At 40.3% G+C, this 17,109-nt stretch overlaps 1 protein-coding gene across 1 annotated transcript in view; it reads left to right on the forward strand.

Moving 5' to 3' along the window:
- Positions 1 to 3,486: 3,486 nt before the first annotated feature.
- The window catches only part of CDH6 (cadherin 6, type 2, K-cadherin (fetal kidney)), a 47,379-nt gene continuing 33,756 nt past the window's right edge, over positions 3,487 to 17,109 (forward strand). Inside the window, exon 1 of the mRNA XM_010585977.1 lies at positions 3,487 to 3,846. Within this exon, the coding sequence (XP_010584279.1) occupies positions 3,619 to 3,846 (228 nt within the window). The 5' untranslated portion in view covers positions 3,487 to 3,618. The remainder of the gene's footprint in view (positions 3,847 to 17,109) is intronic.

The following is a 17,109-nucleotide window of genomic DNA, read 5'->3' on the forward strand; positions in this document are numbered from 1 at the left end:
TGACCAGCTGATGGTTGAGAGAAATGCCATGTGTAAAGCGCCCCTTTTGTCTTATTGCCTGTCTTTGTGCGGTGTGAAGAAACCAAAGAAATTTTAGGTCCCATCAATTACATTTGCACACCTACATTTAAAGAAAGTAAAATATCCCTGGTGAATGGCTTGTTTTCAAAATAAAGAAAGGAGATTGCACGAGAAAAGCTATTATATTGCAGAGACCTCTCTGGAGCACGAGATATTGGGACTGGGGCACAAAATGGCATTTAAGAGCCACAGGAGCTCACTCTTTACTAAAGGCTCAGCCCAGAGTATAGTGCTCCTGTCCTTTTTATTCACTCAACTGAATTTATCACCATGACCCATAAACCAGTTACCAGCACCTACAGGGCAAAGACATCCTGGCCTTCAGTTGGTACTTACCCCAGTTGCACGCTTCAGCCGAGGTCTGTAGAGGTGTGTCTCCTCTCATGCCACGCACAGGGAAGCTGCCGGGGCTTAGCTGCTCTGCTGCTTAGTGAAGACTACCCAGTCAAGAAGGACATTACGGGATCATGCCCTTATTTCAGCATTTTGGACACATCTCTGCAGAGAAGAGTAAAAGGCTGTATTTCACAGCTATGATATCATTCTCATGAGCTATATTTCAGCATGAGCCACTATAAAACCTCTCCCATGACATCAGAGCTGTGAAATATAGCTGACTTCAAGCGCAGAAAATTCCCCCACAAGAATAATCGTTTCCTGGCAATTGGCATTTGAAGGACAGATCCTTTAAAAGGCTGGCGCAAATCCTGTCTAGGTAGCGCTGCTCCAGGCAGCACTGCTCAGGAAACGTTACGTGCAGGAGCAGAGGTGTGGAGCCCCACAGTGGGGTTTGGCCATAGGGGTAATGAGACGAGCGCTGGGGAGCCTGTCGAGTGATGATTTTCACTCCCTCACGCCTCAGCAATCCGTGCGGACTTCACTAATAGCAAAATAATAGGTTTGCTCATACGCTGCACTCCCTACCTCAGCCCCTGCCTCCCTGATAAGGCAAGCCACGTGCGCACAGCCGGAGCTGCCGTCTCATCCGTCTTTTCACGTCTGCAGGGCGAGCACGGATCACGACAGCCGTGCTGCTGCTGCCCGGGGCACTAATTAACTCACCTGGGCAGGCCCAGCCTCCCCACAAACCAACCCGGCAAGAAAATGAAGTCAGAGATATTGGGTGAGACATAATCTCCTCTTCCGTGTCACGCCAGGGAATATGCCCACCAGAACAGACTCCGCTCAGCCGGGGGTTAGAGGAGTGGGTGCTGGCAGAGCCGTAAAGGACGAGACCCTACGCAGGTCGGGAGGGTGCAGGAGGAGGGTAAGAGAGACTATAACCTGGGAGAGACTTAAAGCCACCTCAGCTCTCCCTAGCCCGGTGCCTGAATCTCCCCGTGTCCCCTTTTAGTGACCTGCATATTTATTTGCCGGCGCTCCATGGATTGCACTGAAGGCAATCGTTGAACACATTGTAAAGCTCAGTCGCGCTGGCTTTTTCTGTTCCTCTTCTGCGAAGATCTTCTTGTGGTGGGCAGTGGTTCTGTTCTTGCTGTTCTATCTGTGTGTGTGCGTGTTAATGTTTATATGTATGTGTGTAGACACTTAGGTGTCACTGTCTGTCTCACAACACCCGAAGCCTTATGTGGACACAGCTCCCATGACCTGCAGGACAGAGTTGGTTTTAGCTACAGAAAGTTCACTGACATTAATGACAGTGAACGAGAAACTTTCCCTCTTCTCCGGAGGAAATTACACTACTTCAGAATTAATTGTACCTTTTCCATTCTTTCTCTTAATGCTGAAAAACTGACTGCTCACCCAGAAGTTACCTTTTTACAGTATTTTACCTTGTGAAGCAGTAAAACAATATTGTTTGAACAGCCCGGTTCCATTACCTACTATCCACCTAAAAGCTAAGTGATATTTCTTTATGGAAAATGATTTTCTAAGAGACTTGAGGTTATTTTATACAATTTATTACTAAAAACAATGATAACCAGAAGAGTGGCTAACCTGAGGCATTGTAAATGCTTTGACTCCATCAGTGTAGCTCAAAGGCTAAATTCTGCCTGATTTACACCTTTAAAAAACAAACACACATGATATAGGGAAAAAATGGGCCTTTGATATAGAATACGATCCAAGTAGCATTGTGTGAAATGCTTACAGAATAAAAATAAAGAAAATTCTGTTTTCAATTTAGTATAGCCAGACTGTCATTCCACAATCTTTATTTACAAAAATTGAGAGATGCTGTGTTGAATTTTGAGCTGGTTCAGAATGATTTCTTGCTTTTTGATCAGAATATTGAAAAAAAAAACTTTTCCAAAAAGCCTCTGTGTGAAACCAAATGAAAATTAATCAAATGATCCTTCTCTAAGAGTATGGATCTGTTTGGACTAAAAATTTAACAAAGTGTTTATGAAAACTATAGGTTGTGGAGTGTTTCTGTCAACTAATTCTGATTTCTTCACATTATAAAATGATCCAGAGCTCTTCATTAGGCATTTTGCATAACCTGTTACCTGAAACACATAGTGTAATTTCTTCTTCCTGAACAGAAGCTTTCAACTTTTTTAAAAACAGAACTGTCTGCACTACACTGTGGTACTGTATGTATAGCTTTTTTCATTATAAAATCATGCAGTCTTCAGAGATAGGGATCATTTTCATAACTATTTTGTAGGTGCACAGATATTTAGTGTTAATAATAGTAGGAAGCAGTAGCTAGTAAGAACCCACAGGTAGTGATGAACTAGCTGATTTTTTTTCTTTTTAGAAGTTATTAATGAAAACATTTACATATATAACTATTTATCTAAAGAACCTAAATTCAGTACAAAACTCTGGCAGTAGGTAACTGAGAAAACCAAAATGTCCACTTAACTTCCTACGCAGTAGCAAACAGGTGTAGTATGTGTGACATATTGACAAATATGCACATTTCTTTCACTAACCTGTTTACCTGACACTTCCTAAATGAAGTCAAAGGCAAAACTTCTTAAATGTGAGGGAACAATCCTGGAGTTATCTAAGTCCAGGCTCTTCATCCCATAACTATAGCAACAGAATGCCTCCTGGGAAGACAATGTGCATTCTTGCTAGCCCTTCTTCGATGTAATAAGGTAACCTCATCAAGATCCCCAGTCAGAAACTAATCAGTTGTTACATCCCAATCTTCAGGCAGTAAAAAGACAAATGACTGGTTTGCCTTAGTCAATGAATGGAAGTAAATGGAGTTAAAGGGGACCCCCCCCCGCCCCCAACACGACTGGGACTCCTTCCTCCTACTCAATATAGATTCACTCAGATTATTTGAAGGACCACTTGCAACGTTTTGAACCAGAAACAGCCCAGCTTTTCAACAATCACTATTACTTTTCTACTTTTTGGACTTTTTTACTGAATGATGAATGTTAAATACCTTTGAAAATGCTCAAAAAGTTGTTATTTTTCTTTTCAGAGATCATTTGAGACTGCAAAGACTATTTAAGGAAGGAAGACGGCATGAGATTGGATTCAATGCAGTAAAGTAGGTTAGTTTGAGGACAAGACAAAAAGTCGTTATTTAGACCCCCTTGTGTTGCCGTGATGAGAACTTACCATTGCTTCTGGCTGCTGTTTTGGGCTGGTCAGCCCCACCAAAGTTTCTTAACTCCATTATCCAAAAGGACTAGTGGCTTTCCAGAAAAGGAAAAGGTTTTGGTATTGTCTGGAAACAGCAGGCGAGACCTCCATCGTTCCAAAAGGAGCTGGATGTGGAATCAGTTCTTTTTGTTGGAGGAATACACAGGAACTGACTACCAATATGTTGGCAAGGTAAGATTCTTTCATACACATCTATGTTTTGATTTTAGAAGTGCTGGAAGGCCAGCAATAGCAAGTAGGTAAGAACAATGCCTGCTACAGCTTTTAGTTCGTCTTCCTATCTGCCCAGCTCCTGCTGAGGAGTAATTCAGCGGAAAGGTTAGTACACTTCAGCTTCAAATTGTAATCAACAACAGGAAGTTCCTTATTTAACTAGCAATCCCATGGCCAATCATGCACAATTATGTTAAAGATTTTCCATATTATTTTTGTCTGGAAATAATGCAGCTTAATTATACGGTTGTCTAAGCCAGATTTTTAGCTTTAAAATGTAATATGCATTTTCCCTCATGCTCATTAATTTTGTTAGAGTCAAACTATATAAACCAGAAGAGGTTTTGATCCAAGATATTTGGGATTCACAGTACCCATATTTTGGTAAGGATTCTCTCTACACAGAAAAAGGCAACCATTTCCCTTTTCATTCCCCACTGCATACAACAATGCTGCAGCCATTTTCTGATGAGGTTTTGTGGTGCCACTGAGGACTCTGTGACATGACCCTAATACCACAAGCCATGCTATTACAAAGAGTTGAAGCACACTGTGCTTATAGACTAAGAAGCAACAGGCAGCTGAAAATTTCTAAGCTCAAAGCATGCTGACAGTTAGAAAACTGTCTGTAAAAAATAATAATAATAAAAATCATAGCTTAACTCTGAGAATATCCATCTCCCTGCGCAGCAGACCCCCATGTAGGTAACAACCTTTATGTGAATTGTAGAGCTAATGCACCTGTGGTAAGTCTAGAGAGAGTCTATACTGCCCAAGGTGCCATAGTCTATAGGAGTCTCTCTTGCAGAATGCAGTAATTATGCTATTGATGATGACATTCAAAGCAGAAACAATACAGCTTAGTTTTCCAAACTAAAATGGGATTGTGTCTGAACTAGTTTGATCTCTCAAGCCTTTTAGCAAAGGCTGCAGATCACAGTGGTTTGACATTTTATCTCCCTCTGCAAGCTTCTGAGCTTTCCCATGAGGGATGGTGGCTGCTTTTCTTGCCTGCCAATCAGCTGTCAGTCAAACTTGGATGCGACACTCCTTTCCTGCTAAATGGCTGCAAGGCATGATTGAAATGAAGAGCTACTCAGCTGGTGTAATACTCATAGAGCTCCGACCAGGATAATCAGCATTCATGAGGGGTACCATTGAGCCCAATCTACAGGAAAAAGCCAAAGGCAGAGAGTCCACAGAGAGAAGAAGTAGAGAAGGAAGATAAGAGGGTAAGAAAAAAAAGGCAGAAGAGAGTAAGAGAGAAGAACTAGAAAGACAGAGGTGGAAGGAGAGGAAACTTTACAAAGAGGAATCAAGATTGAGGAGGGGAAAGGGACATCAAATGGCAGTAGATGATAGGAGCTGGGAGAAAAAGGTTACCTAAAGAGAGCACAAATAAAAACAGAAGATGAGACAGTAAAGGAAAAAAACCCAACAGGTAAGAAAAATGGAGTCAAGGAAAAAAAAAGGAAAGAAATTAAAAGACAGCAGTCCTCCATACACTCTTCTGTTCCACAGACTACTCGGGGAGGGTCAGGGTAATGGGGATCTCTTTCTCCAAATATGAAGCATGTGGTCCTGAGGCGAGTCCTACAGCCTGTCATTCTCACTGTGAATTTTGACATTAAACCTGCTCAGCCTCAAGTCCCTATTCTCTCCACTGCAGAATTGGAGTAGAAGCTGTTGGCTTCAAAGGGACTGATGGGGGAGCAAATATTCCTGTAGGATGAGTTTGCTGAAAGACAGTTAAATAATGGTCTAGTTCGACCGGAAAACCAAGAGAGTTTGAACTGGAGTCATTGAGGGAAAAAAAAATGTGGATGTTATTTTTAAAAATTGTTCTTCTGCCTATCGGTACTTTATATACTTACCACTACAAAGCATAGAAACAACACATAATGTATAAATGTCATTGATTCTGTGTTCCTGGGCTGTTCACAAGTGGCCTTTCACACGTCTTTCAAATGTCAGAACTGCTCACACCCTTGTAATTGAACAATTAGCCAAGAGGCATGGAAGAGCAGCCATTTATTATCAGAGAAAGTTGCATATTGGTGTGAGGATAAATGATAGAAACAGCTGAATGTCTCCAGGTTGAGGTAACCAGGCAATTTAACTGAGCAATTAAACTTGATTGGTGTGGGCAAATGAGGATAATGAACATGTTTATGAAGCATATTTTTTCTTAGGAGGACTAAATGTTAACCTTTACTATGAACCAAAAATGTAAGAATATTTTGTTATAGTCCTTTTATTCTCTTATAACATAAAGAAATGTGAACAGAAAAATCTTTAAAAAAAATAGCAATATATGTATGTCAAGGGGAGTTGTGCTTATGTCTTACTGTATAAGCAGTCATACCCAGATCTTCTGGGTTTTTTTTGTGTATAGTGGTTAAAGCTGATGGGCATTAACATTATAATTGTAAAAAAGTGATTCCATATAAGCTACAAGAAAAAAAAAATCTTTTAGTTGGGCTGGTTTTACTTTTGTCTTTTCATTTATTAGCATCTGTTTAATTCAATCATCTACATCAAAATTTGAGATATAAGAAGTCTGTTGTGAAAGATTCTAACAGCATTATTTCTATAAACTGCCCAAATTACACTTGTAAAATCCTGTAACTGCTTATTCTACAAACCCCACATTTATATCATATTAGTTTTAGACAGAAGGGGAAGAAAAGTGAAGGGGAATGCTTTCAGGTTTGAGATAATAAAAAAGAAAGGTAATCTCTCTGAAGATAGAGCTGAAGGCAGTACTGAAGACATGCTGAAGCATCATCCGAGTTATGGACCAGAGCACTACTGTGATTCATACCCCGTATACTCTATATCAAATAAACCCAAATGCTTTCCATCCTTTAGGAAATAATTGCCTAAGCACACATGAGACAAAGTAGCCCTTTTTTGGTACCCGTGCATACTGTCAGCTATTAAAAGGTGCTCCCCAGTTTTGTCTGCTACGCATTTTACTGTCAGCCCAAATATGTTGCTGTATCACACTGGACAAGAGTATGCGGGTGCCAACAAGAAGCTCCCAGTGTTATCAAGACAAGTTGATTGTATTCTGTGGCTCTGACACCAGATCCATCCCTTTATTATCCAGTTCTTTTATTCCTGAATTTCATCCCTGTATATTCATGAAATAAAGCCTTTTAAAAAGAGTAGAAATTGACACCTCCAGTCTTGGTTAGTCTCAGACATAATAATATAAGGAACTTGCAGAAAAGTTCTAGACTAGAATTATTCATTGCACTGCTGAATAACTTGTGAACTACAGCTATTCATTGAAGTGTGATTGATAGGCACAGTGACATTTTAACCTGAAGATATCTTTTTTTCTGGTTCAGAAATTATGGCACTTGGCAGGGACTCAATCCCAAAATAAAATAAAAGGATCACATGAGCATCAAAGTGGGGAAGTGCCCAGCACTACTGCCTATCCAAAATCTGCCACATCTGAGTTGGGTTTTAAAAGAGATCTAGTTGTACCTGTGGCTGCTTAGTACAATTTTAAAGGGCTGGTGTGAATGCATCTCTAAATCACTGGTAAATAATGAAGCTGTATATAGAAATATATGCTACGTTCCCTAGAGGTCTTCATATATTCCTGGGCAAAAGAGAAAAAAATCTGCCTTATTCCAAGATTATACTCAAAGGTATAGCTACCATTTTTATGCTCTTGATGTCTTTGCACGGCTGTCCCATTGGCTACATAAAATCCATGTACTGGCATCCATCACTGAGTGGTCTTGTTAGAGCACAAACCTACAAATCATTGTTATGTAAAGGGATAGGATGCCGCTTTCTTTTAGACTAAAGAAAGATCTGAGCAAGTCTTAAATCTTACTCATTAACCTAGAAACAGCTTCTGGCAGCCTGCAGTGGAAAGAAGCAGCTTGCTTTCCTGATAACATCAGGCACAACTGGGGAACAGTTTTGTCACACTTTCTCTGTCCGGCACTAAAAGGAAACTTCCAGACATAATTTTCATTTTTGCTATGTCTTACTGATGTTCATATAGTTCAAGCAGTATGCTTGCCTGGAAGCTATCTGATGTTACTACCTGTACAACCCATCATAAACAATCATCCTCTGCTGACAACTCCATTTTTCAAAGAAGATAAAGTCAAAGTCCTGCTGCTATGTGACTGGGCAAAGCAGAGAGGATACTGCATTACTGTAGGCAAAACCAGAATCCTTTTGTCTGGTGTTGAAAGAACCACTGGGAAAAATAAATTCCCCTCTGTCAGGAATGGTTTAAGGTACTGTTGATCCTGCTTTGGAGGGGGAGGGGATGAATTAAATGGCATCACATTACAATATAGTTTCAGTACTGTGTTTCTTTCTTTTGCCTGATTTTACTTCCGGCTACAGCTGTTCTGAAGGCAAGCAGAACCGTTCTTTGCAGCGTATTTCACCAGAAGCAAATCAAACAAAAGGTAGAATCTCTCCAAACCATTGCAAGTAATGGGGCTAAGTCACATACTGAGACAAAAATATCTGGCTGTGAGCACACACAAGGGGCTATTTAAACAAGGAAAATTATTGTCATGTAATACTGTCCATGCATTTTCAGCATTTGAGGCAATAATGTGTCACATTACTCCAGTGGTTAAAAGGTGTTATATCTTAATTGGATGACGTGGTAACTAGCAAGAGAAACCTTCACTTTCTCAAAGATCTTTAGTATGCTAGCATTCTGTACTTATCACCAAAACTTTTTCTTCCTCCAAAAAACAAGATGTGAAAAGTCAAACTAAAATCATTTTTCCTATCTGCGCTTTAAACATCCTTTATGCAGTTGTATTGGCAAACACTTGCTCACTGTTTGTTTTCTTTACCTTGTAACTTGCACTATGATATACATCTGATGTCTTCAGTTTCCTATTCCAAAGGCAGTGACTATTTGTTATCTTTCCAAGGCCTAAAATGAAAAGTTCCACTTGTAACTTCTATTTATTCAGGGATTCTCCTCAAAACAGTTTTCAATTTTTTTTTGACGCTCAGAATATCCTTTCTCTGGGTCTAGATTCTGCACTCGCCTTCCAGGAGAACTGGCAGCCCAAGAGCCAGGCTTTAAGACTGAATGACCTCCCAGTCCTGAACAATTCCTGGGCTTGAAGTGGCTCACAGCAAAACTGAAGGCAGCTCTCAGTCATCCTTAGGTTGCATCAGTCAATCTGAGGTGCTCTGTGGGTTGCAGCAGTGCCCACAATGTACACAAGGCTCTGGGCTGGACCCCTGTTTCTGGCAAGTCCTCAACAGTCTTCTACCACAACTAAATGTGCACACGAAATTTGACTTTATGCTGTGCCTCTCGGAGGACTTCCACACCCTTTACCACGCGGAAGGAGGAGGACTAAAGTTTTGCACTTTTCCAGATGTAGGCTCCCTCCAGCACACCATCTGTGTGAGGGTGCTGTGGTCCTTGGCTGGCTGCATCACCCTCTGCAGAGGAACTTCTCTCTTAGCAGGGCACAGGGCTTTTGTGGGCCATTTATGGCACTTCTGCCCTTGCTCCTGACAAGAAAGTCACAGGGTCCGTTAGTTAATTGCAATGATATGTTTAACTTTGTGGTGAAAGGAACATTAAGACCAGCCTTTTACACACGAGGAAACTGATGTACAGGGAGGCTAAATGACCTTATGCACAGCTGAAAGTCAGAAATTTCTAAACTGAGATTTAAAAAAAAAATAATAAAATCAGAGTTCTTAGCCCCTTTCCCCCCTCCGTTTAAATGATTAGGTCACCTGCCTCCCGCTTCAATAGGCTGAATACTTGTCATTCTCTTAAAAGGTAGAACAAATGCCGTGGTGCATCTGCACCTCCTTTATTCCTCATCCATCATTCATATTTTATGTTCCACCACTTGACTTTCCCAAGTGCCCTTCATTCCTATATTGAATTGCACACACATACACACACTTGTCTTATATTCCTCTTTGAAAGATTTACTGGCGCTGATAGAAGTTCTCTGTACTGCCGGTCTCTGTGGAATAGAGATAACTCTGAAATGAGGGACAGTTGAGAGGTTAGAGGCCCAGGATGACAATCCAGAAACAGCTTGCAGATTTTAAACTGTCATATGGGGGCTAAGAAAGGAGATAATGAGAAATGGGTGGGATGGGCAAGAATGTTATTCAGAAAATGAAAAGGCAGGAAATATAACATGGTTAATGTTTACGATCATCATAATTGTGAAACTATTTGGCATCATCCTTGTATCCAAATATATTACACAATATAAGAGCCTTACAACCATCTGTTTCAAACATACCACATTTCCTCCATTATGGCACATGATGGTACTTACAGTGTAACAGTACATAACCTCCTCCCCTTCTTCCCATTTCACCTAGAGAAGCGAGCAAACCCTGGGACCCTCAAGCCAGTATTTCTGTTAATTCTTATTTTTCATTTTTTGTGCCCTGAACTAGAGAATTTTGTTTTCCATATGCTAATGACCTGCTTATACCAGTGCTTACATTTTGGGACACATCTTTTCGCCGATCATCCTTTCCTCCTCTTGTTAGCAATCAGCATGTCTTCCTGAATTGTGTACCCTTAGACTTCTAGCTATAGAAAAACAGCTGAACACATTAATCTTCCTCCCCAAGGAGAGACTGCAGGTGAAGTTCATGCTTTATTTTGGGTTACTTAGATCACTGGTCTTTGGAGCCATGATTACCATTTTCTTATTTGTTTGTATAGCACTGTAAAGTCCTCACTATAAACCTGCAATGTCATGAATATAGAACTTGCAGGCTAGCGACAGCTAAAAAAAATCCCTTTTTCAGGCTCAAGACAAAGAACCCTTGTTACTCCACCATTTGTTGTTTACACTTAGCTCACCAAAAATATTAAACCATAAAACTTGGAGAAATCTCTTTATTAAATGAAACTCATATTGTCTGTGACTCCCTTTTCTTTTGCTGCCGTTTCTCTCACTGGTGAACATAGGTTCACAGTGGGGCAGCAGCAGATTGAGAGCTGTGGCCAGTCAGTGTAACATTTCAAAACACAAACTGAAAATGTGTTGTGATGTGAATACCTACTGTTGATCCGTATGCGCTAATGCAGACTGTGGCTTGCTTTCACCATTAATGGGGTGAAACAAACCTCAGCATGCACTTGCAAGTACTTGAGGATTCAGTGAAGCTTGTAGTTATGAAAGTCTGAGGTAGCAGATGAAGGAAAGGGAAGAATCACCCTCTGGAAGGAAAGGAGAAAGGAAAAATATCAATCCTTTCTCTCTTCTCTGTAATTTCAGGAAAAACCCCAGAACAACAAAGGTTGTAAAGAAATACAACACTGAGTTAGCTGGGAGTTAAAAACGTACATTAAAGGAGAAGGGGAAAAACAGATCAGCAAATGTTTATGCTAGAACTATCATTCCCACTGTTTTCTTTTCAGAGATGTTTATTTTGGAATCATATCATTCAATGAAGACTGCAGCCCTCTATCCCCAACTTGCATATGCTGTGCTGTACAGAGCCGGGCTCCAGAAGAGCTCAGCTGGAATGGCCTCTCTGTACAGGAATATCATCTATCTGGCACTATTTCTTACTTTGTCTCTGTGGAACATCAGGCAATATTTCACCATTAGATGTCTATTGGAACAAAGAAGGTTTTACCGTCCCGCACAGACTCACATAATGATCATTCAGTCATCTTTAGCATGTTTGTCAGCTTTGCCCATACTATATCTTCATGTCGGAAGGCAACATCAAGTTAAGTCATTTCTATAACTTCTGTGTTTAGCATCATGTTATCATTAACAGAAGGTTAAGGTCTCTCTAAAAGACAGGGCCAAACAGTATAACTGTACCTTTGGCTCTATGACATGCTTCCTTCTACCTAGCAGCCCTTACAATCAAGCTGATTGGGGCACTGGCAGAGGATTTAAAGGGCATGCAAACACAGGTGTCAGAGCATTCATGATTTCTTTCCACTCCATGCTCTTTCTGTGGTTTTACACATTTCAGGTCAGTTGTTTAAAGCAGAGTTAATGCTGCTTACAACTGCTAAAATTCCTCACAGAATGTCCTGTACACATAGGGAATAACAACTGCCAAGGGGGCTGAGGGCAAAGAGTTAATGCCCTGTGGATGAAAACTCTTGCATGTATATTCATGGTAATTGTAAACTGGTGTGTGCTTAAGCCTTATGCTACTTCCAAGTAACAAAGCCTGTCAGGATCTACACCATTCACCTGATAAACCTACCTCATGCAAATATCTATTATTTTACCTACAGAAAGTATTTTATGAAAAATTCCTTTTAGATTATTTAGAGTGATAGGATCACACCAATTATATGTGCTGCAGAGAGAATTCTTTTCTTTCATGAATACTAGATATGATATAATTGGGAAAGCATAGACACAAAGTATTCTTAGTGCAGTCAAAATAAACCCTCATTCCTAGACAGGCAATGTTGGATCTTGAACTATTACCTGAAGCCTGGGACTGAATATCACTCCTGCCAGATAGAATCACAGAATAATTAAGAAACCCCTAGAGGCCACCTGGCCTAACCCCCTCCTCAGAGAAGGTTAGACTCCTCCTCAAACCAATTAAAGCATGTTGCTCAGAGCAGTGTCTGGTCAAGTTTTGTGTATTTCCAAGGATGGAGATTCCACAACTTCTCTGGGCACTTCTCTCAGTGCTTAACCATCTCTCCTTTCTTTTTTTTTTTTTCCCCTCCTAATATCTAATCAGAATTTCCCTCATTGCAACTTGTGTCTATTGCCTCTCATCCTGTCACTGCCTTCTCAAGTTCTGCCTTCTCTACGCCCTCCCGATAGGTAACTGTAAACAACAATAAGCCTTCTCTTCTTAATTCTAAACAAAACCATTTCTCTTTCCTCTCATACATCATATGCTCCAGCCCCCCTAACCCTCTTGGTGACCCTTCTGTAAACTCACTGCAATATGTTAATGTCTTTCTTGTACAGAGAAGGGGCAAAACTAGATGCAGTACTCCAGTTGTATTCTCACAAACTCTGAATGGAGGAGAATGATCAATGCCCTCAATCAACAGGCTATATATACTTTTGCTAAAACAAACAAGTTGGCTTTCTTCTCAGCAAAGACACACTGCTGATTCATCTTCAATTTCTTGTCTACCGGAATGGCCAGATACTTCACTGCAAAACTGTTTTCTATCCAGCCTGTACTGCCACAAGGGATTATTCCAGCATAGATGCAGGACTTTGCATTTGCCTGTGCTGAACTTCATGAGTTTTCCACCAGTCCATTTCTCCAGGCTGTTGAGGTCCCTCCAGATAGCAGCTCTACCTTCTCAATATTGAGCGAGCTTCACCCAACCAACCTCCATTTTTTTAATGATTTGAAAAACTGCTGAGGATGCATTCCATCATTTGAGTCATTAATAAAGACATGAAGCAGCATTGACCCCCAGTATCAGCTCCTGAGGAACATCACTAGTAATCAGCCACCAGTCAGACTTCATATCACAGTTCACAATACTTTGAGCTTGGCTATCCAGCCAATTTTCCACCCACCTTATTGGACATTTTTCCAGTCCATATCTCACTGATTTGTCTGTCAGGGTACTGTGGGAGACTGTGTCAAAGGTCTTGCTAAAGGCATGCAATATCCACTGTTCTCTACTTGCCCACAGTGCCATCCGTGCCATCATGGAAGGCAATCAGGTTAGTTAAGCATGATTTTCCACTACTAAATCCATGTTGGTTGTGCCAAATCACCTTTTTCTTCATGTACCTGAATGTATCTTCCAAGCGGATTTGCTTTATAACCTTCCCTGGAACTGAGGTATAGCTGACCAGTCTCCAGTTTCCAGATCCTTCTTCTTGCCCTTCTTTAGAATGAGTGTGACTTTCCCTATTTTTGGAATTTAAGAACCTTCCCCAATGATATCACCATCCTTAGATGCATCAATGTTGTTCTAGAGAAGTGAGTTTGTCCAATTTATTTAAAAGGCTCCTAATTTATTGTTTTTTGTCTGCTGTGGATAATACTCCACCAGAATTTTCTGCTAGGCTCAAGGATCTTTGGGGCCTGTGGGCAAATTGCACTTGCACATCCCGGAGCAGTTCTTCTTTATTCATGAGTAATGGGTCCAACATAATGCATCCTCTGGTCAACTCATCAATCACCTGGATCAAGAAATTCTCTTATGACATTCTGCAGAAAACTGGGTTGCTTGCACACAGACATATTGCCCTTCCAGCAAACATCGGAATGATTAAAGTCCCCCATGAGTACTATGGCCTGCAATCATAGGGTTTCTGCCATCTGTCTAAAGAAGGCTTCAGCTACTTCATCTCTTTGAGCAGGCAGTCTGTAGCAGATGCCTACCGTGATATCTTGTGTTGGTCTATCCTCTTATTCACAAGCTCTTGACTGATTTGTGACCTGTTCCAAAGCAAAGCTCCATCTACCTGAGCTGATATTTTGCTAATCCACCTGCGTGCCTTCCTGGCCTGGCATTTCTAAAGGGTCTGTATCCTTCTGTTGCAGCATTCAAGTCATGTGAGCTATCCCTTTACATCCTGATGAATGCACTTTGAGGAATACTCGTTTGAAAGAAAAATCTACTCAACGGCAGCCTTGGCTAAGGTTTCCCATAAACATATTCCTAGCTGAGCAGCCTTCCTCAAGAAGGTCCTGTTGAGATTTAAATGTGCAGCCTTTTAGATTGTACCTGCTGTCTCACACAAATCCTTAATTATCTGTTTCCACGACACAAAGTTTTGTTGAGAAACAAAGCTAGGGAACACGACAGCATGGAGATATTTTTCCTTTCCCCAGCTTCTGAACTGTAGAACTAAATGATCCAGGCATGCAAATAGATTAAAGACTCAACTAAACCTGTGGATATGAATTAATTTCCTTCTTGTTAAGTCTTCATTTAAATCTGAATGTGGGTTCTCATTTGTTTTAGTGTTTGTCTATATCCTCCCTTCTCCATCCCCCTGCTTTCCTCCCTGCCACACACACTTTTATATAGCATATAAAATTCATACACATATTTCAGGATTTGATTGTCAGCATCAAGTGCTCAGAATATCAAAGGGTCACCTTTGTCAGTAAGCAAAGGATGAGCATTTGCTTTCAAGCGCATCCATCAGGGAGTAGTCAGAAGCTGTTACTTGCTGAAGCAGCCTGATGTTTTATTCAACTATATCCCAGTAAAAACATTTCTGGATATTAGGCCATGGGGGTTTTTTTGGTTTGGTTTGTTTTTTTCCTGGTTGTTCTTTGAGATACTTTCTCCCCTACCCCCCCAGGAGAATAGAGGTTTTCACTGAATTAGAAATGTACTTGTTCATATACCTTAATGAAGGTGCTATATTTGCCTATCATATAATTTTTGAAATTTTGAGAGCCATTTTTGAAAATTCATGAGTCCAAAGAAAACATTTTCTCAGTGATGAAATTGATAATTTTGACCACTGATAAAAAGTAAGCAACTGTCACTGGGTAAATTCTCTGTGAAATCACAGGCAATCAAACCTGGGCATATAATACAGACCGATTTCACGAACTATACACATCACATAATTTAGAGATTAAGGGTCATATACTAAACCAAATTATTAATTATTGAAGTGCATGTTTGTTGAATGTACTCTTTCCTGAAAAAAATATTTTCTCCTAATCTCAGTAGAAAACCTGCTGTCATCTACCACTATCTGAGTTCCCTTTTGGTTTGAGTAATGCAGTACAGGACAGAAGTCTCATAATAGTCAGTTGAAAACCTTCAAATTAACTGAAAAATATTTAGATCAAACCCACAAAAGTATTCTGCCATAAAATGGCTGGGTACACAAAAAGACTCATATGATTTTGGGGGGTTTTCCCTGTGTAATTTTTAAAAGATGAGATATATGTATGGGTCTTTTGGCTCAATAAGTATCTTTTCTTGAAAAAAAGGAAAATAGGACATAGTTTATGTATTAATTAGTAAGCTTAAAGAGTGGAGGTACATTAACTATGCTGTAAGTACCTTTTCCTGTGCACATACCTGTATTTTACATAAACAAGGATATCAGGATATTGGAACTATTTTGCTCTGACTTGGAAAAAAGCTATAATGAAAGTTGGTGGTCTTCAATTGTATGCACAATTCGCATTGAAAAATAGGGGGTTTGGAGAGAGATTTCCCAGGGAGGCATGCATCCCTTTAGGGACTCATTGTATTCCCATTGAAAATCATTACAAGTTAAGCACTTAATTTTCCTTAACCCCACAGCTACCTAATAGAAATGAAAGCACATATATTCCATTTCACTTTACCACAAAGTCTTAAGGTACCTTGAAATGTTATTTGAGCTAATATAGCCAGCCCTGGAGTGCAGAAACTCCCCTATCTATCCCATCCCTTAGCTAACTTGTGGTGACAGTAACCTTCAGTTGGTGGATAATAACAAACACCTGAGAGCAATTAGATTTTCCAGCATTGCAGCTAGATTAGGAATAGGCCATCCCCCCACCCTCTAAATGCAGCAGGCTGTGGCAAAGCCACGGTATTGCTAGCCTTGACTCCAGTTAAATAATCCTCAGTCTTTCCGCAAACTAACGCAGAACAAATTACACCCAAGGCTCTCAAATCATGTTATAATCATTACATACAGAACTGGACGTTGTTAACAACTCACATTTTACTGCAGGGAGAACGTGGAAGCATCAAGTACTGATCTGTCTAAGATGAGACAGGAAGACTGTGACAGAGACAATACAGGTATTTTTTAAACTGCCTTGGCCTTCCTTAAGAGAACAACCAGAGCTCCATGCTTTTGTGAGGGTAATTGCAGAAGTCTGTACAATGCTCTTTTAACATCACTACCGTTTAGCTGGAGAGGGTCTCTCTAATCTTTCAGACAAAGGCATAATGAAACCCACCTGCTGTAAGTAAAACTGGGAAAAATTTAGTTTACAACCAAGGGTTTTTGGTTTTTTTTAAGTGAGAGGTGAGTTATTATTCAGAGGCAGAATTGTTTTGAGTGCCTTAGAGTCTAAACAGAAGATTGGCTATCTTTCTTACCATTATACAGTAGTTCAAAGAAAAGCAAGAAGCTTGATAAAAGAACATGAAATTCAAGGGCCCATACATATAGAGATCAGACTAGACACCACAGTCTCTTGTGCCTTATAAATTAAAGACCTGTTTGTCTTTGTAAAGGCAAAATTTGTAAATTCCTGCCATAATTATGCTTAGAGATA

This window comes from Haliaeetus leucocephalus, unplaced genomic scaffold (assembly GCF_000737465.1).
Source record: "Haliaeetus leucocephalus isolate CR32 unplaced genomic scaffold, Haliaeetus_leucocephalus-4.0 Scaffold137, whole genome shotgun sequence".
Classification (NCBI taxonomy): Eukaryota; Metazoa; Chordata; class Aves; order Accipitriformes; family Accipitridae; genus Haliaeetus; species Haliaeetus leucocephalus.